General features: G+C 40.6%; 1 protein-coding gene across 2 annotated transcripts in view; it reads right to left on the minus strand.

The window, feature by feature from the left end:
• Akt (Akt kinase) overlaps positions 1-26,937 on the minus strand; it is a 61,786-nt gene that overhangs the window by 14,010 nt on the left and 20,839 nt on the right. For both annotated transcript variants that reach the window (XM_070092986.1, XM_070092987.1), the window contains 4 exons: positions 20,202-20,330; positions 10,604-10,741; positions 10,129-10,293; positions 9,881-10,024 (listed from right to left, as the gene is read on the minus strand). In XM_070092986.1, coding sequence (XP_069949087.1) covers positions 9,881-10,024; positions 10,129-10,293; positions 10,604-10,741; positions 20,202-20,330 — 576 coding nt within the window. The remainder of the gene's footprint in view (positions 1-9,880; positions 10,025-10,128; positions 10,294-10,603; positions 10,742-20,201; positions 20,331-26,937) is intronic.

The following is a 26,937-nucleotide window of genomic DNA, read 5'->3' on the forward strand; positions in this document are numbered from 1 at the left end:
TACATTCACTTAACATCTCCCAAAATCTCTCTCTCTCCTCTGCATTCCTCTCTTCTCCAGGTGCATACACGCTTATTATGACCCACTTCTCACATCCAACCTTTACTTTAATCCACATAATTCTCGAATTTACACATTCATATTCTCTTTTCTCCTTCCATAACTGATCATTTAACATTACTGCTACCCCTTCCTTTGCTCTAACTCTCTCAGATACTCCAGATTTAATCCCATTTATTTCCCCCCACTGAAACTCTCCTACCCCCTTCAGCTTTGTTTCGCTTAGAGCCAGGACATCCAACTTCTTTTCATTCATAACATCAGCAATCATCTGTTTCTTGTCATCCGCACTACATCCACGCACATTTAAACAACCCAGTTTTATAAAGTTTTTCTTCTTCTCTTTTTTAGTAAATGTATACAGGAGAAGGGGTTACTAGCCCATTGCTCCCGGCATTTTAGTCGCCTCATACGACACGCATGGCTTACGGAGGAAAGATTCTTTTCCACTTCCCCATGGACAATAGAAGAAATAAAAAAGAACAAGAGCTATTTAGAATAAGGAGAAAAACCTAGATGTATGTATATATATATATGCATGTGCGTGTCTGTGAAGTGTGACCAAAGTGTAAGTAGGAGTAGCAAGATATCCCTGTTATCTAGCGTGTTTATGAGACAGAAAAAGAAAACCAGCAATCCTACCATCATGCAAAACAGTTACAGGTTTTTGTTTCACAGTCATCTGGCAGGACGGTAGTACTTCCCTGGGTGGTTGCTGTCTACCAACCTACTACCTACTCACAATTATATCACACAAATGTTAAACCTAGGACCCAATCTAACTTTGTTATTTTTTTAAATACACTACCTAACAGAATACTCCATTCGACTGAATGTACAGCAATGCATGCAACCATATGACCTGTCTTTGTAATACTCATTTGTGCTTTATAGTTATCTGTTTACAATAATGTTTTATCACTGATTTCATCATTGCTTAGTTAATCTTAAGTTAATTTTAAGCCAGCCCGTAATGCTATGCATATAAGTGGCTTTGGCATGCTGCTCTTACCTGTATTTTTTTATACCTCTGTATGTATGCTAAAATTACTAAATAAATAAATAAATAAATAAACTAGGTACAAGGTAATGAACTCAAGTTACAAAGGTAATGAATCCTGTAAGAATGGTTACTTACGTTTATACCTGGCTACAATCATGAACAAATTATAGTGTAATGAGCAATTCACACTTCCACACCCGGTCACAACTGTAATGAGTTATTGGTGCAAATATTGATTGTTGACACACACACACACACACACATATATACAAATTCATACACACACACAAACACACACACACACACACACAAACTCATACACACTCATACACACACACACACTCATACACACACACACACTCATACACACACACACACACACACACACTCATACACACACACACACACACACACACACACACACACACACTCATACACATACTCTCAACACAAACACACACAGGAGTTTTGGACTCGACCCTAATCTCAACTAGGTGAGTGCACACACACACACACACACACACACACACACACACACACACACACACACACACACACACACACACACACAACACACACAAAATGTGGTAATGCTTTATTTACAGCTAGCAAAGTCGGGGTATTTCTCCAGAATGGTCTCAATATACCACTGTGATAAAATACTTAGCCATTTCTTGAACATTTCTGAGTTGTTTCTAAATTCATTAATTTTATCACCTCCAGTACATAATGGCCTTGAGGGTGACAATATCCATCTGGCAAAGTTTCATTCTTTGGTCTACATCTGGTGGTGGTTTTTTAACCCTGCCAGAGATACTTGAAACCCCAGCCGAGCCGGGCAGTAGTGACACCCAAGAGTCTGCGATTTGTTGGGTGCACCATAGACATGTGGCTCCTCCTGCATGATAGAATGATGATAGATGGACTCACTGGTGTCAATCTCCCTGAGCCTTAAGTCCATAAAATTCAGCTGAAGTTCTTTCAATATTGTTCTCAAACTACTACCTGACAAGCCAAGATTGTAATCTCTCTCTTTGAAAGCATACAGCTTAGCCAATTTATCAGTTCTATCATGCACCCTGAAGACCAATGTGAGATGGAATCCACAGCATGTGCACTCTGACCCCACTGTCCACAATCCTACAACCTGTGTCTGGCTTCTGACACAAGCATGCCTAATTTATGCTTAATGAGTTGGAGCATTTATGGATGAAGAGAATCAGTTACAATTAAACTGTCAATCTTTGATAATAGATGCATTTCAGTGCAAGGAGTATGAAACAGTTCTGTCTAAAGGGGTAGAGGCCCAATTATTGATCGTGCTCAATTTCTTTAAAACATCACTAATAGACAACAGCAGCACTACCAGCTGCACCAGTGGATTGGTGAACAGAACCATCAGCGTAATAATTGCGAGAGGTGTGCTGTGTGACTAAGTTATCAATACAGCTTAAGGCCTATGTTTGCCAAATAAGTTTTGGTTGTGATTTAAAAAGAGTTTGGGGGAAAAGGAGGGAAAGTAGTTTGGAATGGGGTAATATTCCATGGGCGGAGAAGCCGCTGTTGCCTTACTGACATGGGGTCATGTATCTGATTCATGCAGAGGTTGTTCCAGTTTTTCGATCCATCTGGAGGAGTGTTCCCAGTGCTGAGGAAAGTTTGGAGGGCTTCTGGCAGGGGTTTGAATGAGCTTGCCTGGCATATTAACCCCAATTTAGGATATTTTTCAGAAACCCACGATCTCTGATGCTTGGAATATCAAGTTCTTTTGCATTTTTAAAAATTTTGGCAACGAGGGCACCCTAAATGATCCTCATTGCCGTTCTCAGTTTTTCCAGCCCCCCAAGCTTCCAGTCAGACACAAGAGCAAGTGGTGGTGCAGCATAATCAACCAATGATCTAATATAAGCAAGATACATCATTTTCACAATTTTAACATTAGCACCATACCTGGGGTGAAGCCCTGCCACAACTCTAAGTGCTCTTAGTCGTTCTTTGTATTGGCGACAAAGTCTTGTTACAACAGGTCCAAGTAGTGGAACCTCAAAGCCTAGATACCTGTATCTGCTTATGTTATGCAGACTACTGCATTATTGTAATAACTGTATAAATAACGTCAACCCATTCTTGACTGCGTATTGGAATTTGGCCTGGCAGGCAGACACGTATTAGATGGTGATGTCATTTGTTTATTCTGGAACATCACCAAAGAATCGAACAATTCCGCTTCTTTGAGCTCAATTTCAAGGTACTTTTCATACACACATAACCCGCACATAGAAGAAAGGAGCTTAGGACGACGTTTCGGTCCGACTTGGACCATTTACAAAGTCACACTAATTAGAAGGAGAGCAGGATGGGTATATATAGGCAGGAGGTGGTAGTAGTAGTGGTGGTGGTGGTATTAGTGGAGATGGAAGGAAGTAGTAGAGGGGAGGTAGTAAGAGTAGGAGGGACCAGTCAAATACTAAGAAATAGGAACACTGCAAGAGAGCTGGTGCCCACAGAGGGTAAGAGCAAGAACACCGAGGGGGGAGGGGGGGAAAATAAGTAACTAAATAAAGATGAAACAAATACACAGGGCAGAAGAAAGATAACCCAAAGGAGAAAAAGGAAAGGGGAAGAGGGAGAATAAGAAAAAAGGAGGAATCAGGTTAGGTCACAAGCTTTCGTTGTAAGCTCCTTTCTTCTATATGCGGGTTATTTGTGTATCGTTCCAGTCATGGTATTGTGCCTTTTTTTGTTATTTAAGGTACAGTGGACCCCCGGTATTCGATGGCATCGGTATTCGATAAATCCAGTATTCGATGCATTTTAACGTGAAAATTTTGCCTCGGTATCCGACTGAAAACCCGGTATTCGATACGATTCGTACAAGACGTGTCCACGTGTGGCCTGAACTGCCCCTTGTGTGCCAGTGTTTACAAGCCAGCCAGTGTGCGCGCATCTAAGGATACATTCGGTACATTCCATATCATCACTGTGTTTGGTGCTTGTTTTTGCAAAATAAGTCACCATGGGCCCCAAGAAAGCTTCTAGTGCCAACCCTGTGGTAAAAAGGGTGAGAATTAGTATGGAAATTAAGAAAGATTTTGAAGGGTTTGGGGCTAACCCTGAGAAGCCTATGCCAGTTGTGGAATCCATTGTGCCTACTTCAAAAATTAAGGAAATGTGTGCACAGTGGGTTGAAGTGCAAACCTTTATGGATGAAAATCACCCTAACACAGCTATTGCAAGCCGTGCTGGTGACTATTACAATGACAATGTTGTGGCCCATTTTAGACAAATCATAAAGGAACGGGAGATACAGAGCTCTATGGACAGATTTGTTGTGCGACAGAGGTCCAGTGACTCTCAAGCTGGTCCTAGTGACATTAAAAGAAGGGAAGTAACCCAAGAAAAGGACTTGCTACCTCAAGTCCTAATGGAAGGGGATTCCCCTTCTAAACACTAACACCATCCACACTCTCCCCTCCTCCCATCCCATCAATCATCACCAGATCTTCAATAAAGGTAAGTGTCATGTAACTGTGTATGTCTTCTTCAGCTTGTGTGTATTAAAATTAATATTTCATGTGGTAAAAAAATATTTTTTCATACTTTTGGGTGTCTTGCACGGATTAATTTGATTTCCATTATTTCTTATGGGGAAAATTGATTCGCTTTTCGATATTTTCGGTATTCGATGAACTCTCAGGAATGGATTAATATCGAATACCGGGGGTCCACTGTACTTTTTATCGTGAAAGCAATCAAAATCATATCTATTTCTGTAATATATCTTCCATTCTATCATTTGAGAAAAAAAAAAAAACGAGAATACAACCAAAAAAACCATACAAAAATACGTATACCGCTAAGGAGCAGCTAATGGCTACGAAGTGAACTCTTATTTATGGTCCGATTTCTTTAATTTTTGGTGTACGTTAAGAAGCATCTTTCCATCATACACTGCCCAAGTTTCATTAAGATAGCCCAACAAAGAAGCGAGAGAAAAAAATAATAATAATCTTGATTTACCACAAGTACATGTACGTGGTATACAGGTCTAGCTGACATTAGTGACATACTGCTATATAGAAAGCCCCTTGCCCTTGTTATGCTAAGCATTTAAGGCAAATTAGGTCAGTGTCCCAGGATAGGACTCACACCAGTCCATTAACACCCAGGTACCCATTTACTGATGGGTGAACATAGACAACAGGTGTAAAGAAACATGCCCAATGTTTCTACCCTGGCTGGGAATTTAATATTTACCAAAAATCATATATGGTAAGCCCAAGCCAGGTACTAGAAATAAGCCACTTTGACTTTTTTGGGTTATCCTAGGTTCTCTACACACATGCTGTTATGTATGATAATCTATATAGAGAAAATAGCTTTTTAGTTTCAGTTTTATGGTGCAGTATCACATAAGCCCCAAGACAGGGATAGGAGAATGGTATTTGTATCCCATATCCTCTACATACCTCTGTCGAACCATTCGGTATTATGCCAAATATTAATTCTGGAGTATTTAACATTTTTTTGTTATTTATATTGTTTATTATGTCACATTAGATCAATTGTGATAGGCAAATAAGCATTACCGTAATAATAAAGCATATTCCCCTGCATCACGAGACTGAGCGCATGGCAACCGACAGTGGTTTCAAAGCCACCTTATCTTTTATGAACAATGTACTGTGTATGTGCTTCACACAACGAAAAACATTTCTTTTATTCATTGGAACCATGGTTAGGGCTAAAAGTAAGCAGGTTATGACAATAAACGGAGAAAAAGAAACTGGAATAACTTATGCAGCAAGTAGTGCCACCAAACAGTACCAGCAGGTTGGTGTGGTGACCCTTGAAATTTGAAATTATGCTAGCCGAAATTAGTGCCAAATAGTGACTGATGGAACCGGATGTCTGATTGCCGGATTTGTGATGGCGGACCTGTACTAGATTCCTACAGGCCCACATACTAGATTCCCACTTTGGTGCATCAAGGGCCAAACCACACTGTAACCATATTTTTTTTTTTTCTTTTTTTTTTTTTTAACAAGTCAGCCATCTCCCACCGAGGCAGGATGACCCAAAAAAGAGAAAATCCCCAAAAAGAAAATGCTTTCATCATCATTCAACACTTTCACCTAACTCACACATAAACACTGTTTTTGCAGAGGTGCTCAGAATACAACAGTTTAGAAGCATATACATATAAAGATACACAACATATCCCTCCAAACTGCAAATATCCCAAACCCCTCCTTTAAAGTGCAGGCATTGTACTTCCCATTTCCAGGGCTCAAGTCCGGTTATATAAAAATAACCGGTTTCCCTGAATCCCTTCACTAAATATTACCCTGCTCACATTCCAACAGCTCGTCAGGTCCCAAATACCATTCGTCTCCATTCACTCCTATCTAACACGCTCACGCACACTTGCTGGAAGTCCAAACCCCTCACCCACAAAACCTCCTTTACCCCCTCCATCCAACCTTTTCGAGGACGACCCCTACCCCGCCTTCCTTCCCCTACAGATTTATACGCTCTCCATGTCATTCTACTTTGATCCATTCTCTCTAAATGACCAAACCACCTCAACAAACCCTCTTCAGCCCTCTGACTAATACTTTTATTAACTCCACACCTTCTCCTAATTTCCACACTCTGAATTTTCTGCATAATATTCACACCACACATTGCCCTTAGACAGGACACCTCCACTGCCTCCAATCACCTCCTCACTGCAGCATTTACAACCCAAGCTTCACACCCATATAAGTGTTGGTACTACTATACTTTCATACATTCCCTTCTTTGCCTCCAGAGATAACATTTTTTGTCTCCACACACCACTCACCTTTTTTCCTTCATCAATTCTATGATTAACCTCATCCTTCATAAATCCATCCACTAACACGTCAACTCCCAAATATCTGAAAACATACATTTATTCCATACTACTACTCCCCAATTTGATATCCAATTTTTCTTTATCTAAATAATTTGATACCCTCATCACCTTACTCTTTTCTATGTTCACTTTCAACTTTCTACCTTTACACACATTCCCAAACTCATCTACTAACCTTTGCAATGTTTCTTTATGATCTCCAATAAACACAGTATCATCAGCAAAAAGTAACTGTCAATTCCCATTTTGTATTCGATTCCCCATAATTTAATCCCACCCCTCTCCCGAACACCCTAGCATTTACTTCGTTTACAACCCCATCTATAAATATATTACACAACCATGGTGACATTACACATCCCTGTCTAAGACCTACTTTTACCAGGAAGTATTCTCCCTCTCTTCTACACACCCTAACCTGAGCCTCACTATCCCCATAAAAACTCTTTACAGCATTTAGTAACTTACCACCTATTCCATATACTTGTAACATCTGCCACATTGCTCCCCTATTCACTATCATATGCCTTTTCTAAATCCATAAATGCAATAAAAACTTCCCTACCTTTATCTAAATCCCCTACCCACTCTAAAACCTCCTTGCTCATCCACAATCCTACATTCTGTCTTGCCTCTAATTCTTTCAATAATAACCCTACTGTACACTTTTCCTGGTATACTCTGTAAACTTATTCTTCTATAATTTTTACAATCTCTTTTGTCTCCCTTCCCTTTATATAAAGGGACTATACATGCTCTCTGCCAATCCCTAGGTACCTTCCCCCCTTTCATACATTTATTAAACAAAAATACCAACCACTCCAACACTATATCCCCCCCCCCCCCCTTTTAACATTTCTGTCATGATCCCGTCAGTTCCAGCTGCTTTACCCCCTTTCATTCTACATAAGCGAATAAATTTGCTAATATCCACTAATCTCATTTGCATCACCCTCTACCCTCCAATTGTTTACAATACATCAGCCAATATTATGCCTTTTCAGTTTTTTACACCGGCCCTCTCCCAATAAAGTTGGGAGATCCGAAAAAAAGAAATACTCTCACCATCACTGTCTTGCCAGAGGTGTGCTGACATTACTTAGATGATGCCCCTCCAAACACTAGGAGTGTCAAAGCATCAGTTTTGGCGAGTACTGGTCAACTTTGATGGTATAGGTATTTGCCTAAAACTGAGCATCAGTATTAGTAGGTATACACAAATTTATGTTACTGGTTTGCATACCAATGGGTACTGGTTAATTTTTATGGTATTGGTATCAGCCTAAAACTGAGTATCAGCAGTGGCAAACAATTTGGTATTGTCCCATCCTTAGTCAAAACTTTCATTATTTTTTATGAAATGAACACCTAAAAAATTTACTTTGATTTTTTTTGGTGGTGTCGTGATCCTAACTAATTTTTATCCACATACATTATACATCCTGTACTTCATAGGTAAAATTGCATAAAGTGCTGATTTCAGAAACATAAATTCACATGTTATGCAAACTGTGCCTATGCATTAAGTATGTTTTTTTTTTTTTTTTTTTTTTTCAACAAGTCGGCCGTCTGGTTGGGGTACTGGTGGGGATATTTGCAGTTTAGAGGGGCATTTGAACTGTAGTATCAGCATGCCTCTAGCAAGACAATGATAAAGTGAAAGACTGAAAATGTTTCTTCTTTCTCAGGTCACCCCACCTCAGTGGGAGATAACCAGTTTCAAAAAAGCTAAATTTATTTTCTTAGACTTCTTTGGTACTTCTCTACAGACACAATCTCACATTAAACCCTCACACTAGGCACAACATATTGATATGTTCCTTAAGGAACTGGGAGGTACTGTAAACAAATCCTAATGGGTTTAAATTAAGTGACAACTAAGGGTCTTGGCTTGAATACTTTGTTTTATAGGGGCTTGATTGAACTAGCACATTAGTGTTTTCTTGTATTTTCTGGCAAGCTTATGGGTATGTAGGCTAGAAAGGTTATTAGTTGTATAACAGCCCTACACCTAGGTACATCATCTTAACAAAGGCACCCCTGTATACATCAACATACAGTACTTGTTTCCCTTATTCTTCAGTTTCACTTTTCCCATTAATTTCCCTATTTTAACACATTAGTCATCTCTCACTGAGGCAGGGTGACCCAAAAAAGAAGAAACTCCCTGACCATCACTCACTCCATCACTCTTGCCCAAGGTACATCAATACTACAGTTCAAATGCTCCTCCAAACTGCAACACCCCATCTCCCTTTCAGAGTGCAGACATTGTACTTCCCACATCTAGGACTCGAATCCAGCTAACCAGTTTCTCCAAATCCCTTCATATTTTCTTGCTCACACCCCACTCACTCCTATCGCTCTCACACGCCTGTTGGATATCAAAGTCCCTTGCATACAAAACCTCCTTTACCCCTCCCTCCAACCTTTCCTAGGACAACAACCTATAAAATTCTTACAGATGCTTTTCTTTCTTTTATGCAAGTCATAGAATTAACCTGAAAGTACCTTGGTAATTCAGTTTCTATATTTTTGTACTAATGGGGAAGTACTAAACAGCCATACAGTGCCTGGGAGGTAGGAGGTAATCAAACGTGATCAAAAAGGATTTCCAAACTAGCACATAAAGCTCAGTTGGTAGTGCACTCAAATCACATACCGAGTGTCCATGGTTTGATCCCCAGTACAGGTGGATACATTGGGCATGTTTCCTTACATATGCTGCCCATTTACCTAGCAGCAAGTAGGTACTTGGGTGTTAGCCGACTGGTGTGGGTCACATCCTGGGGAGTGGTAGTATACCTCAGATACGGGCTAGGGCTTTGAAATGAGCTGAGGCAGGATAACAGTTCTTAGCCTGTAAATTTGATATAATAAAAAAATACCCAATCAATAGCCAGTCAAACACTCACCAAGTATTCTGATTCTTCATCAATAACATTAAGGTGCTCCCCTTGATCAGGTGGAGTAAGCTGCACACTCTCTCCGGTGAATTCTCTATCGAAGTATCGGGTATCAGTTTCACTGGTTACTTGAGGCTTGAATGGTGGTGTTAACTGCAGGAAATTAAATGTATTAAGGAAAAAAAAAGTTGTATAGTAAATACAATATCAATTAGGGTATTATTAAAATTATATTAAGGCTAATAACAGCTTCCAACCTTTTTTTCTTCGAGAAGCTTCCAGTTGATAGTTACATAGAAAGGATGGCTCTGAACCTCCCGTACATCACCTGGACCACCACCTAAACGCTTGTTCGGGTCTTTATGTAACAAACCTTTGAGCAGGTCTCGGGCTTCTTGAGAAATAGTCCTTGGGAATCTTACCTGAAAATATTATAATGCTTACTCAGATTTCATACTTCCATGAAAAAATCTTTACCCTGAATCCCAAGTATGGTTGGGTACAGAGTAAAATGTTATTTGTTGCAACAATGCAACCTGGTACAACTGATAGGCTAATTAAACTTCTTGTCACAATATTTATATCATCACAATGAAGGGGTACAGGTGAGAATTTATCATCATGGTCAAGTGTTACTATTAGTTTCAAGGGAAAGTGCTAGACCATTCAAAACTCTCAGTGAACCCTGGGCAATCATGAATAACTATATAAAGTACTTCATTAAGTACTTACATCTTCACAGACTATGAGCTGGAAAAGCTTATCGTGATCTTTGTCGTAAAAAGGTAGGCGTCCTACCATCATTTCGTACAAACATACACCATAGCCCCACCAATCAACACCTCGGCCATAATCATTTTCCTCAAGTACCTGAAAATGCAAACGTGTTCTAAAGATACATGTAGCATCGAGCTTTTGCTGTAACATGATTTTAAAATGAAACATTATGTATTCCTTACTCTCATCTCACTTATATATATACTTACACAATATACAAGGGAAGTTTCTATTGCATTTATGGATTTAGAAAAGGCATATGATAGAGTGGATAGGGGAGCAATGTGGCAGATGTTGCAAGTATATGGAATAGGTGGTAAGTTACTAAATGCTGTAAAGAGTTTTTATGAGGATAGTGAGGCTCAGGTTAGGGTGTGTAGAAGAGAGGAACACTACCTCCCAGTAAAAGTAGGTCTTAGACAGGGATGTGTAATGTCACCATGGTTGTTTAATATATTTATAGATGGGGTTGTAAAAGAAGTAAATGCTAGGGTGCTCGGGAGAGGGGTGGGATTAAATTATGGGGAATTAAATACAAAATGGGAAGTGACACAGTTACTTTTTGCTGATGATACTGTGCTTATGGGAGATTCTAAAGAAAGGTTGCAAAGGTTAATGGACGAATTTGGGAATGTGTGTAAAGGTAGAAAGTTGAAAGTGAACATAGAAAAAGAGTAAGGTGATGAGAGTATCAAATGATTTAGATAAAGAAAAACTGGATATCAAATTGGGGAGAAGGAGTATGGAAGAGGTGAATGTTTTCAGATATTTGGGAGGTGACATGTCAGCGGATGGATTTATGAAGGATGAGGTTAATCATAGAATTGATGAAGGAAAAAAGGTGAGTGGTGCATTGAGATATATGTGGAGGCAAAAAATGTTATCTATGGAAGCAAAGAAGGGAATTTATGAAAGTACAGTGGACCCCCGGTTAACAATATTTTTTCACTCCATAAGTATGTTCAGGTGCCAGTACTGACCGAATTTATTCCCATAAGGAATATTGTGAAGTAGATTAGTCCATTTCAGACCCCCAAACATACACATACAAACGCACTTACATAAATACACTTACATAATTGGTCGCATTCGGAGGTAATCGTTATGCGGGGGTCCACTGTATAGTAGTACTAGTAGTACCAACACTCTTACAAGAGTGTGAAGCTTGGGTTGTAAATGCTACAGCAAGGAGGCGGTTGGAGGCAGTGGAGATGTCCTGTCTAAGAGCAATGTGTGGTGTAAATATTATGCAGAAAATTCGGAGTGTGGAAATTAGAAGGTGTGAAGTTCATAAAAGTATTAGTCAGAGGGCTGAACAGGCTTTTTTGAGGTGGTTTGGTCATTTAGAGAGAATGGATCAAAGTAGAAAGACATGGAGAGCGTATAAATCTGTAGGGGAAGGAAGGCGGGGTAGGGGTCGTCCTCGAAAAGGTTGGATGGAGGGGGTAAAGGTGGTGTTGTGGGCGAGGGGTTTGGACTTCCAGCAAGCGTGAGTGAGCGTGTTAGACAGGAGTGAATGGAGACAAATGGTATCTGGGACCTGACGATCTGTTGGAGTGTGAGCAGGGTAATATTTAGTGAAGGGATTCAGGGAAACCGGTTATTTTATATAACCGGACTTGAGTCCTGGAAATGGGAAGTACAATGCCTGCACTCTAAAGGAGGGGTTTGAGATATTGGCAGTTTGAAGAGATATATTGTGTATTTTTATACGTATTTTTATATGTATAGGTAGTAGGTTGGTAGACAGCAACCACCCAGGGAGGTACTACCATCCTGCCAAGTGAGTGTAAAATGAAAGCCTGTGATTGTTATACATGATGGTAGGATTGCTGATGTTTTTTGTCTATCTCATAAATATGCAAGATTACAGGCATGTCTTGCTACTTCTACTTACACTTAGGTCACACTACACATACATGTACACATTTATTTATACACACTCATCTGAGTTTTCTTTGATTTTATCTTAATAGTTCTTGGTCTTATTACTTTTCCTTTTATATCCATGGGGAAGTGGAATAAGAATCTTTCCTCCGTAAGCCATGCGTGTTGTAAAAGTCAACTAAAATGCCGGGAACAATGGGCTAGTAACCCCTTTTCCTGTAAAGATTACTAAAAAGAATAAGAAGAAAATTGTCAAAGTGGGAAGTCTGAATGTGCGTGGATGTTGTGCAGATAAGAAAGAGATGATTGTGGATGTTATGAATGAGAAGAAGCTGGATGTCCTGGCTTTAAGTGAAACAAAGCTGAAGGGGGTGGGAGAGTTTCAGTGGAGAGGAATAAATGGGATTAGGTCAGGGATTTCAATTAGAGTTAGAGCTAAAGAAGGAGTAGCAATAATGTTGAAGGATAAGCTATGGCAGGAAAAGAGGGACTATAAATGTATTAATTCAAGGATTATGTGGAGTAAAATAAAGATTGGATGTGAATAGTGGGTTATAATAAGCGTGTATGCACCTGGAGAAGAGAGAAGTGTAGAGGAGAGAGAGAGATTCCGGGAAATGTTGAGTGAATGCGTGGGGAGTTTTGAATCAAGTGTGAGAGTAATGGTGGTTGGGGATTTCAATGCTAAAGTGGGTAAAAATGTTATGGAGGGAGTAGTAGGTAAATTTGGGGTGCCAGGGGTAAATGTAAATGGGGAGCCTTTAATTGAGCTATGTGTAGAAAGAGATTTGGTAATAAGTAATACATATTTTATGAAAAAGAGGATAAATAAATATACAAGGTATGATGTAGCACGTAATTAAAGTAGTTTATTAGATTATGTATTGGTGGATAAAAGGTTGATGGGTAGGCTCCAGGATGTACATGTTTATAGAGGGGCAACTGATATATCGGATCATTATTTAGTTGTAGCTACAGTTAGAGTAAGAGGTAGATGGGAAAAGAGGAAGGTGGCAACAACAAGTAAGAGGGAGGTGAAAGTGTATAAACTAAAGGAGGAGGAAGTTCGGGTGAGATATAAGCGACTATTGGCAGAAAGGTGGGCTAGTGCAAAGATGAGTAGTGGAGGGGGGGGGGGTTGAAGAGGGTTGGAATAGTTTTAAAAATGCAGTATTAGAATGTGGGGCAGAAGTTTGTGGTTATAAGAGGGTGGGGGTAGGAGGAAAGAGGAGTGATTGGTGGAATGATGAAGTAAAGGGTGTGATAAAAGAGAAAAAGGTAGCTTATGAGAGGTTTTTACAAAGCAGAAGTGTTATAAGAAGAGTAGAGTATATGGAGAGTAAAAGAAAGGTAAAGAGAGTGGTGAGAGAGTGAAAAAGGAGAGCAGATGAAAGAGTGGGAGAGGCACCGTCAAGAAATTCTAATGAAAATAAGAAAAATTTTTGGAGTGAGTTAAACAAGTTAAGAAAGCCTAGGGAAAGTATGGATTTGTCAGTTAAAAACTGAGTAGGGGAGTTAGTAGATGGAGGTATTAGGTAGATGGCGAGAATATTTTGAGGAACTTTTAAATGTTAAGGAAGAAACAGAGGCAGTAATTTCATGCACTGGTCAGGGAGGTATACTATCTTTTAGGAGTGAAGAAGAGCAGAATGTAAGTGTGGGGGAGGTACGTGAGGCATTATGTAAAATGAAAGGGGGTAAAGCAGCTGGAACTGATGGGATCATGACATAAATGTTAAAAGCAGGGGGGGATATAGTGTTGGAGTGGTTGGTACTTTTGTTTAATAAATGTATGAAAGAAGGGAAGGTACCTAGGGATTGGCGGAGAGCATGTATAGTCCCTTTATATAAAGGGAAAGGGGACAAAAGAGACTGTAAAAATTATAGAGGAATAAGTTTACTGAGTATACCAGGAAAAGTATACGGTAGGGTTATAATTGAAAGAATTAGAGGTAAGACAGAATGTAGGATTGTGGATGAGCAAGGAGGTTTCAGAGTGGGTAGGGTGGCAAGTTATTAAATGCTGTAAAGAGTTTTTATGAGGATAGTGAGGCTCAGGTTAGGGTGTGTAGATGAGAGGGAGACTACTTCCCAGTAAAAGTAGGTCTTAGACAGGGATGTGTAATGTCACCATGGTTGTTTAATATATTTATAGATGGGGTTGTAAAGGAAGTAAATGCTAGGGTGTTCGGGAGAGGGGAGGGATTAAATTTTGGGGAATCAAATTCAAAATGGGAATTGACACAGTTACTTTTTGCTGATGATACTGTGCTTATGGAAGATTCTAAAGAAAAATTGCAACGGTTAGTGGATGAGTTTGGGAATGTGTGTAAAGGTAGAAAGTTGAAAGTGAACATAGAAAAGAGTAAGGTGATGAGGGTGTCAAATGATTTAGATAAAGAAAAATTGGATATCAAATTGGGGAGGAGGAGTATGGAAGAAGTGAATGTTTTCAGATACTTGGGAGTTGACGTGTCGGCGGATGGATTTATGAAGGATGAGGTTAATCCTAGAATTGATGAGGGAAAAAAGGTGAGTGGTGCGTTGAGGTATATGTGGAGTCAAAACACATTATCTATGGAGGCAAAGAAGGGAATGTATGAAAGTACAGTAGTACCAACACTCTTATATGGGTGTGAAGCTTGGGTGGTAAATGCAGCAGCGAGGAGACGGTTGGAGGCAGTGGAGATGTCCTGTTTAAGGGCAATGTGTGGTGTAAATATTATGCAGAAAATTCGGAATGTGGAAATTAGGAAAAGGTGTGGAGTTAATAAAAGTATTAGTCAGAGGGCAGAAGAGGGGTTGTTGAGGTGGTTTGGTCATTTAGAGAGAATGGATCAAAGTAGAATGACATGGAAAGCATATAAATCTATAGGGGAAGGAAGGCGGGGTAGGGGCAGTCCTCGAAAGGGTTGGAGAGAGGGGGTAAAGGAGGTTTTGTGGGCAAGGGGCTTGGACTTCCAGCAAGCGTGCGTGAGTGTGTTAGATAGGAGTGAATGGAGACGAATGGTACTTGGGACCTGACGATCTGTTGGAGTGTGAGCAGGGTAATATTTAGTGAAGGGATTCAGGGAAACCGGCTATTTTCATATAGTCGGACTTGAGTCCTGGAAATGGGAAGTACAATGCCTGCACTTTAAAGGAGTGGTTTGGGATATTGGCAGTTTGGAGGGATATGTTGTGTATCTTTATATGTGTATGCTTCTAAACTGTTGTATTCTGAGCACCTCTGCAAAAACAGTGATAATGTGCGAGTGTGGTGAAAGTGTTGAATGATGATGAAAGTATTTTCTTTTTGGGGATTTTCTTTCTTTTTTTTTGGGTCACCCTGCCTCGGTGGGAGACGGCCGACTTGTTGAAGATGTCATTTTTCAGTACTATAATTATGCAGATGAATATATTTGCTGTATTAAGGAGCATGTGATAGCCAATGTCCAAAATTTAATTTTTTGGAGGTCGAGTCACAACTGGTATGCCTAGTGCCTAGAAGAGCATTAAATATAAAATGCAGAAGACATTTCAAAAGGTTTTCCATGAGGAAGTGGAACAGAATTCTTCCTCCGTAACCCATGCGTGTTGTAAGAGGCAACTAAAATACTGGGAGCAAGGGGTTAGTAACCCCTTCTCTTGTATACATTACTAATGTTAAAAAGAGAAACTTTTGTTTTTGTTTTTGGACCACCCTGCCTCGGTGGGATATGGCCAGTTTGTTGAAAGAAGAATTTCAAAAGGTAATTAAAAGAAGTGTTAAGGAGTAGACCAATAGGACAATTCAACTATTATACAGTAGACCCTTGGTTACTGGCCGTAATCCATTCCAGAAGGTCGACCTAAGACCGTAATGGCCGAAAAATGAAATAATATTTCCCATAAGAATTAATGGAAATACAATTAATCCGTTCCAGACAAAAATATTCACAAAAAAATAATTTTTTTTAACAATTAACCCTTTGAGGGTCGACAGGCCCTCTCCGAAACTCGTTCTCAGAGTCGGCCAAATTTAAAAAAAAAAAAAAATTATTTTTTATGAAAAAATAGTTTCTTTTCTAAATATTATAGGCTAAACAAAAAAAATTTACCGTCAATACTTACCGAGATATGGAGGCGTGAAGTTTGCCAAAATTGAACAACATCTGGTAACATCGCCGACTGCCGTCACCCGGTATTTTTCTATTTATTTTTTTATGTACTATTTTCAATTATTTTTCAATTTTTCTTTTTCTGAGTAATTTTTATGGCCTCTGAGGCCAACATGATCAGTATTTTGCAAGTTATTTCTTTTTCAATACTACACAATAAGGGCATAAACATTGTTGTCATTATTTTGTTATAGAAAATATTTACACAAACAAACGATATGAAATGTTGCTTATTACTATTTTTCTATATTTTATATACACATATACAGTCACAGGGAATGTTTCTAGAAGTTCTGCAGCCTGTGGAAGTCTTTGAAACATGGTGTCATGCACAGTGGTGTTTTACATTCCTCACACATAAAACAAGTGTCTCTGCATTGTTGTGGGCGTTTTTTTGTATGTGCACAGACGTAACACCTCTTCTGAGCCTTTTTCTTGAAAGCAGTAGCAGGCAGTTTTACCAGGAAGTGATCACCATGCTTCAGACGAGCAGGTAGTTGTTGATAATTTGGTGGGTGGTCAATTGCAGGTGCTGTTCCTTGGTACTTGAATACTATTTTTCTGATGACAGACAAACAGAATTCGCCATACTGTGGTTTGTTTCTGGTCCTCATCTTATATATATTATAAGCATTGAGCATGGAAATGTCCAGAAGATGGAAAAACAGTTTGATGTACCACTTATAACTCTTGCGAACACAATCAGCAAACCCAATCTGCATGTCACATTTGTCCACTGAACGCATGTTGAAGGTGTAATCAATCACAGCTGCAGGTTTTAGAATGGGTTCATTGCTCTCTCTATGCTGCCTGCCACTATCTGCCATTTCATTAGGGTGAACTGATGACAACAGTGTGACATCTCGTTTGTCATGCCACCGAAATTCCATGATGTCATTGGCAGCAAATGCCTGCACCTCACCTCTACGAGTGCCAGCGTCAAACCTGGGCATATGTTTCCGATTTGCACGCACTGTGCCACACACATCTGTCATGTTCACTCGCAAAAAATCACTGAGTGAGGGGCTTGTGTACCAGTTATCTGTATATAATATATGCCCCTTACCAAGGTATGGTTCTATCATTGTTCTAACCACATCACCTGAGATGCCCAATAACTTCCTGGTATTTTGCAATGTATAACTTCCAGTGTACACAATAATATCCAATACCAGACCACTGTAACAATCACAAAGCACAAACAACTTTATACCAAAGCGTTTCCTCTTGCTTGGTATGTACTGCTTGAAAGAGAGTCTTCCTTTGAACAGAATCAAAGACTCGTCAATTACAAGCTTCCTGAAGGGATAAAAATGCGTACTGAATTTCTCTTTCAGATACACAAACACATTCCTAATCTTATATAACCTGTTAGTTCTGTCAGGCCTGGTTTTGTCCGAGAAGTGAAGCATACGTAACATTAGCACAAATCGATTCACTGGCATTATATCACTGAAACCTGGGGTTGCAATCAGGCGGTCTGTTGAACAGTATGATTTCACTTTGTGCTTATACACATGTGGCATAAGCATTATTGTGGCAAAGAAAAGATACATCTCAGCCACAGTTGCCTCCTTCCACTGGTGTAGACGCGATTTTGGTGAAAGTAATGTGTTTGCCATGGTGTACTCGTAGTATGTGTTGCTTTCCATGACAATACTTTCCATCAGTGGTTCGTCAAAGAATAACTCGAAACATTCCAGTTCAGTGGCATTGTTCCCAAGTGTACAAGATGGCCGTATTCCACTTTGGCTCTCATCAAACTGGTGGGCATTTGGAACAAAATTGACAGCTTCCTGCCAATCCCAGGTGCAGTCTGCTGGTGGGTACTGGACAATGACAGGTGGTTGTGGTTGTGGAGGCTGGTGTGGTGGGTGGGTGGGGGATGGTGGCCTTTGTTGTAGATCAGCTGAGGCAGCGGTGTGGGTGGCAGCGTGGGTGGCAGCATGGCCCACTGCTGGTGCCTCACCGCTGGCACCAACTACCACCACGCACATTTTCCATCCCAATTGCAACAGTATCATCGTCATTTTCACTCTCTGTTCCTGTTGTACAGCCACGGGATGTACTCCGAGATGCACTCCTTCCTCTTGGAATAGCATATGGCACACTACCAGAGCGCATATATCGTCGTATATACTGACGCTTCACTGGGGAATATTGCACTTCACTATCACTACTGGAACTAGTTTGAAGAGCTTGTAGTTCATATTCACTATCACTATCATCACCCATGCTCTCATCTGAGTCTGGGATTTGGGAAAATATTAGTTTCCTCTTGAATTCTGGCACAACTGAACGTGAACAAGACGGCCCAGCACCAGAGGTGGAAGGCTGAGGGTCGTCTGGGTTTTCCTCACTATTACCGATATTATGGTCATTAGTTTCAGTCAAAACCTCACCAAAACCTTGAAACTCATCTTCACTGGCACTTCCATCTGTATTAGAACTGTCACTGGGAAACAAAAGTGTCCCAATTCGCCGAGGAGTGAGGAGCTTCTTACCGCAAGGCATGGTGGACATTGTTTCCTAAGATGGCGTTCCCACAATGCACCACTGGGTCCCAGATTTTTTTTCTACCGCGCACACCGACCACACAGACCCATTCTCTCACATGTAGGCCTACCAGCCTTTTCCCGCGAGATTTGACAGCGCTAGAATTTGTGCGTACTAGTACGTCAAAAACCCCTGCGCGTAAGACGTACTAGTACGTCCGAAACCCTCAAAGGGTTAAAACAGTATTACATACCTTTATTGAAGATTAATGCTGGCTTCTGGAATGCCTGCTACACTTCCTTCATGTCTGCTACACTCCCTGCATGCCTGCTACATTCCCCGCATGCCTGCTACACTCCCTGCATGCCTACTACATTCCCTGCATGCCTACTACATTCCCTGCATGCCTACTACATTCCCTGCATGCCTACTACATTCCCTGCATGCCTACTACATTCCCTGCATGCCTGCTACACTCCTTGCATGCCTACTACACTCCCTGCATGCCTGCTACACTCCCTGCATGCCCGCTACACTCCCTGCATGCCCACTACACTCCCTGCATGCCCGCTACACTCCCTGCATGCCCGCTACACCCCCTGCATGCCTGCTACACTCCCTGTATGCCTGCTACACTTCACACTTAAATTCCATGGTGTTTCTCACTTTCTTTACCACAGGAACTTTACTAGGAACTTTCTTTAGATGTATGAGCAGAAGCTTCCTCATGCACCGAGAGACATAGCCAAACTGATGTGCAAGCGGCCCCAGCTGGAGGACAGACGCATCCAAAATGGCCAATCACTGGGAGCCGAAAAACCAGCTGATCACCGAGTTGACCAATAACCAAGGGTCCACTGTATATATTGTACATATTATTATGTTGAGAAATATATAACTAATACACAGAATAACATTCTCTTCATACTCACTCACCTTTGCAAAAGCACACATTTGCACAAGAGACAACAGGAAAAGACACTTATGATATACATACAGAATACCAGGAAGAAACACGAGTCTTCCTTTACCTCCGGTGCTAGATATTCAGGTGTGCCACAAAAAGTGCGAGTGGTGGACCCATACGAAATGTCTTCTTTACATAGGCCAAAATCTGCTATTTTAATGTGACCATCAGCATCAAGTAATAAGTTTTCCAGCTGAAAAAAAAAAAAAATTGTAAGCACATGCCAGCTATATTTAGTGAAAAAACAATTTTATTTTTATAATATGTCGGCCAATTCCCACCGAGGCAGGGTGACCCACAAAGAAAGAATAGTCAAAAAGAAAGAAAAAACTTTCATCATCATTCAACACTTTTACCATCACTCATACATATCACTGTCTTTGCAGAGAAGCTTAGATAGGACAGCTTAGACGATTTTTATTATCCCTCCAAACTGCCAATATCCCAGTTAGTTAGACTCAAGTCCAACTAACAGGTTTCCCTGAATCCCTTCAAAAAATATTACCCTGTTCACTCTCCAAAAGCTCGTCAGGTCCCAAAAACCATTTGTCTCCATTCACTCCTATCTAACATGCTCATGCACACTTGCCGGAAGTCCAAGCCCCTCGCTCACAAATCCTCCTTTGCCCACTCCCTCCAACTTTTTCGGTGATGACCCCTACCCCTGCCTTCCTTCCCCAACAGATTTATATGATCTCCAGGTCATTCTACTTTGTTCTATTCTCTCTACATGACCAAACCACCTCAACAGCCCCTCTTCAGCCCTCTGACTAATACTTTTAGTAACTCCACACCTCCTCCTAATTTCCATATTACAAGTTCTCTGCATAATATATACACTACACACTGCCCTTTGACACATCTCCACTGCCTCCAGGTGCCTCCTTGCTGCAGCATTTACAACCCATGCTTCACACCCGAGTGTTGGTACCACTATACTCTCGTACATTCCCTTCTTTGCCTCCATGGATAATGTTCTTTGTCTCCACAGATACTTCAATGCACTGCTCACCTTTTTTTCTTCATCAATTCTATGGTTAACCTCATCCTTCATAAAACCATCTGCTGACAAGTCAACTCCCATATATCTGAAAATTGTCAAAGTGGGAAGTCTGAATGTGCGTGGATATTGTGCAAATGATAAGAAAGAGATGATTGTGGATGTTATGAATGAGAAGAAACTGGATCTCCTGGCTTTAAGTGAAACAAAGCTGAAGGGGTTGGGAGAGTTTCAATGGAGAGGAATAAATGGGATTAGGTCAGGGGTTTCAAATAGTTAGAGCTAAAGAAGGAGTAGCAATAATGTTGAAGGATAAGCTATGGCAGGAAAAGAGGGACTACAAATGTATAAATTCAAGGATTATGTGGAGTAAAATAAAGATTGGATGTCAAAAGTGGGTTATAGTAAGCGTGTATGCACCTGGAAAAGAGAGAAGTGTAGAGGAGAGAGAGAGATTCTGGGAAATGTTGAGTGAATGCGTGGGGAGTTTTGAATCAAGTGTGAGAGTAATGGTGATTGGGGATTTCAATGCTAAAGTGGGTAAAAATGTTATGGAGGGAGTAGTAGGTAATTTTGGGGTGCCAGGGGTAAATGTAAATGGGGAGCCTTTAATTGAGCTATGTGTAGAAAGAAATTTGGTAATAAGTAATACATATTTTATGAAAAAGAGGATAAATAAATATACAAGGTATGATGTAGCACGTAATGAAAGTAGTTTGTTAGATTATGTATTGGTGGATAAAAGGTTGATGGGTAGGCTCCAGGATGTACATGTTTATAGAGGGGCAACTGATATATCGGATCATTATTTAGTTGTAGCTACAGTTAGAGTAAGAGGTAGATGGGAAAAGAGGAAGGTGGCAACAACAAGTAAGAGGGAGGTGAAAGTGTATAAACTAAGGGAGGAGGAAGTTCGGGCGAGATATAAGCGACTATTGGCAGAAAGGTGGGCTAGTGCAAAGATGAGTAGTGGAGGGGGGGGGGGGGTTGAAGAGGGTTGGAATAGTTTTAAAAATGCAGTATTAGAATGTGGGGCAGAAGTTTGTGGTTATAGGAGGGTGGGGACAGGAGGAAAGAGGAGTGATTGATGGAATGATGAAGTAAAGGGTGTGATAAAAGAGAAAAAGGTAGCTTACGAGAGGTTTTTACAAACCAAAAGTGTTATAAGAAGAGCAGAGTATATGGAGAGTAAAAGAAAGGTGAAGAGAGTGGTGAGAGAGTGCAAAAGGAGAGCAGATGAAAGAGTGGGAGAGGCACTGTCAAGAAATTTTCAGGAAAATAAGAAAAAATTTTGGAGTGAGTTAAACAAGTTAAGAAAGCCTAGGGAAAGCATGGATTTGTCCGTTAAAAACAGAGTAGGGGAGTTAGTAGATGGGGAGAGGGAGGTATTAGGTAGATGGCGAGAATATTTTGAGGAACTTTTAAATGTTGAGGAAGAAAGGGAGGCGGTAATTTCATGCACTGGCCAGGGAGGTATACCATCTTTTAGGATTGAAGAAGAGCAGAATGTAAGTGTGGTGGAGGTACGTGAGGCATTACGTAGAATGAAAGGGGGTAAAGCAGCTGGAACTGATGGGATCATGACAGAAATGTTAAAAGCAGGGGGAGATATAGTGTTGGAGTGGTTGGTACTTTTGTTTAATAAATGCATGAAAGAGGGGAAGGTACCTAGGAATTGGCGGAGAGCATGTATAGTCCCTTTATATAAAGGGAAAGGGGACAAAAGAGATTGTAAAAATTATAGAGGAATAAGTTTACTGAGTATACCAGGAAAAGTATATGGTAGAGTTATAATTGAAAGAATTAGAGGCAAGACAGAATGTAGAATTGCGGATGAGCAAGGAGGCTTCAGAGTGGGTAGGGGATGTGTAGATCAAGTGTTTACATTGAAGCATATATGTGAACAGTATTTAGATAAAGGTAGGGAAGTTTTTATTGCATTAATGGATTTAGAAAAGGCATATGATAGAGTGGATAGAGGAGCAATGTGGCAGATGTTGCAAGTATGTGGAATAGGTGGTAAGTTTCTAAATGGTGTAAAGAGCTTTTATGAGGATAGTGAGGCTCAGGTTAGGGTGTGTAGAAGAGAGGTAGAATACTTCCCAGTAAAAGTAGGTCTTAGACAGGGATGTGTAACGTCACCATGGTTGTTTAATATATTTATATATGAGGTTGTAAAAGAAGTAAATGCTAGGGTGTTCGGGAGAGGGGTGGGATTAAATTATGGGGAATCAAATTCAAAATGGGAATTGACACAGTTACTTTTAGCTGATGATACTGTGCTTATGGGAGATTCTAAAGAAAAATTGCGAAGGTTAGTGGATGAGTTTGAGAATGTGTGTAAAGGTAGAAAGTTGAAAGTGAACATAGAAAAGAGTAAGGTGATGAGGGTATCAAATGATTTAGATAAAGAAAAATTGGATATCAAATTGGGGAGGAGTATGGAAGAAGTGAATGTTTTCAGATACTTGGGAGTTGACGTGTCGGCGGATGGATTTATGAAGGATGAGGTTAATCATAGAATTGATGAGGGAAAAAAGGTGAGTGGTGCGTTGAGGTATATGTGGAGTCAAAAAACATTATCTATGGAGGCAAAGAAGGGAATGTATGAAAGTATAGTAGTACCAACACTCTTATATGGATGTGAAGCTTGGGTGGTAAATGCAGCAGCGAGGAGACGGTTGGAGGCAGTGGAGATGTCCTGTCTAAGGGCAATGTGTGGTGTAAATATTATGTAGAAAATTCGGAGTGTGGAAATTAGGAGAAGGTGTGGAGTTAATAAAAGCATTAGTCAGAGGGCAGAAGAGGGGATGTTGAGGTGGTTTGGTCATTTAGAGAGAATGGATCAAAGTAGAATGACATGGAAAGCATATAAATCTATAGGGGAAGGAAAGAGGGGTAGGGGTCATCCTCGAAAGGGTTGGAAAGAGGGGGTAAAGGAAGTTTTGTGGGCGAGGGGCTTGGATTTCCAGCAGCGTGCATGAGCGTGTTAGATAGGAGTGAATGGGGACGAATGATACTTGGGACCTGACGATCTGTTGGAGTGTGAGCAGGGTAATATTTAGTGAAGAGATTCAGGGAAACCGGTTATTTTCATATAGTCGGACTTGAGTCCTGGAAATGGGAAGTACAATGCCTGCACTTTAAAGGAGGGGTTTGGGATATTGGCAGTTTGGAGGGATATGTTGTGTATCTTTACAAGTATATGCTTCTAAACTGTTGTATTCTGAGCACCTCTGCAAAAGCAGTGATAATGTGTGAGTGTGGTGAAAGTGTTGAATGATGATGAAAGTATTTTCTTTTTGGGGATTTTCTTTCTTTTTTGGGTCACCCTGCCTCGGTGGGAGACGACCGACTTGTTGAAAAAAAAAAAAAATTCACTTCTTCCATTACTCCCTCCTTCCCTCCCTCCAATGTGATATCCAATTTTTCTTTATCTAAAATCTAAATCATTTGATACCCTCATCACCTTACTCTTATCTATGTTCACTTTCAACTTTCTACCTTTACACACCCTCCTAAACTCATCCACTAACCTTTGCAACTTTTCTTTAAAATCCCCCAAAAGCACAGTTATTATTTTATTATCACACTGGCCGATTCCCACCAAGGCAGGGTGGCCCGAAAAAGAAAAACTTTCACCATCATTCACTCCATCACTGTCTTGCCAGAAGGGTGCTTTACACTACAGTTTTTAAACTGCAACATTAACACCCCTCCTTCAGAGTGCAGGCACTGTACTTCCCATCTCCAGGACTCAAGTCCGGCCTGCCGGTTTCCCTGAATCCCTTCATAAATGTTACTTTGCTCACACTCCAACAGCACGTCAAGTATTAAAAACCATTTGTCTCCATTCACTCCTATCAAACACGCTCATGCATGCCTGCTGGAAGTCCAAGCCCCTCGCACACAAAACCTTCTTTACCCCCTCCCTCCAACCTTTCCTAGGCCGACCCCTACCCCGCCTTCCTTCCACTACAGACTGATACACTCTTGAAGTCATTCTGTTTCGCTCCATTCTCTCTACATGTCCGAACCACCTCAACAACCCTTCCTCAGCCCTCTGGACAACAGTTTTGGTAATCCCGCACCTCCTCCTAACTTCCAAACTACGAATTCTCTGCATTATATTCACACCACACATTGCCCTCAGACATGACATCTCCACTGCCTCCAGCCTTCTCCTTGCTGCAACATTCATCACCCACGCTTCACACCCATATAAGAGCGTTGGTAAAACTATACTCTCTTACATTCCCCTCTTTGCCTCCAAGGACAAAGTTCTTTGTCTCCACAGACTCCTAAGTGCACCACTCACTCTTTTTCCCTCATCAATTCTATGATTCACCTCATCTTTCATAGACCCATCCGCTGACACGTCCACTCCCAAATATCTGAATACGTTCACCTCCTCCATACTCTCTCCCTCCAATCTGATATTCAATCTTTCATCACCTAATCTTTTTGTTATCCTCATAACCTTACTCTTTCCTGTATTCACCTTTAATTTTCTTCTTTTGCACACCCTACCAAATTCATCCACCAATCTCTGCAACTTCTCTTCAGAATCTCCCAAGAGCACAGTGTCATCAGCAAAGAGCAGCTGTGACAACTCCCACTTTGTGTGTGATTCTTTATCTTTTAACTCCATGCCTCTTGCCAAGACCCTCGCATTTACTTCTCTTACAACCCCATCTATAAATATATTAAACAACCACGGTGACATCACACATCCTTGTCTAAGGCCTACTTTTACTGGGAAAAAATTTCCCTCTTTCCTACATACTCTAACTTGAGCCTCACTATCCTCGTAAAAACTCTTCACTGCTTTCAGTAACCTACATCCTACACCATACACTTGCAACATCTGCCACATTGCCCCCCTATCCACCCTGTCATACGCCTTTTCCAAATCCATAAATGCCACAAAGACCTCTTTAGCCTTATCTAAATACTGTTCACTTATATGTTTCACTGTAAACACCTGGTCCACACACCCCCTACCTTTCCTAAAGCCTCCTTGTTCATCTGCTATCCTATTCTCCGTCTTACTCTTAATTCTTTCAATTATAACTCTACCATACACTTTACCAGGTACACTCAACAGACTTATCCCCCTATAATTTTTGCACTCTCTTTTATCCCCTTTGCCTTTATACAAAGGAACTATGCATGCTCTCTGCCAATCCCTAGGTACCTTACCCTCTTCCATACATTTATTAAATAATTGCACCAACCACTCCAAAACTATATCCCCACCTGCTTTTAACATTTCTATCTTTATCCCATCAATCCCGGCTGCCTTACCCCCTTTCATTTTACCCACTGCCTCACGAACTTCCCCCACACTCACAACTGGCTCTTCCTCACTCCTACAAGATGTTATTCCTCCTTGCCCTATACACGAAATCACAGCTTCCCTATCTTCATCAACATTTAACAATTCCTCAAAATATTCCCTCCATCTTCCCAATACCTCTAACTCTCCATTTAATAACTCTCCTCTCCTATTTTTAACTGACAAATCCATTTGTTCTCTAGGCTTTCTTAACTTGTTAATCTCACTCCAAAACTTTTTCTTATTTTCAACAAAATTTGTTGATAACATTTCACCCACTCTCTCATTTGCTCTCTTTTTACATTGCTTCACCACTCTCTTAACCTCTCTCTTTTTCTCCATATACTCTTCCCTCCTTGCATCACTTCTACTTTGTAAAAACTTCTCATATGCTAACTTTTTCTCCCTTACTACTCTCTTTACATCATCATTCCACCAATCGCTCCTCTTCCCTCCTGCACC

This window comes from Cherax quadricarinatus, chromosome 41 (genome assembly GCF_038502225.1).
Source record: "Cherax quadricarinatus isolate ZL_2023a chromosome 41, ASM3850222v1, whole genome shotgun sequence".
NCBI lineage: Eukaryota > Metazoa > Arthropoda > Malacostraca > Decapoda > Parastacidae > Cherax > Cherax quadricarinatus.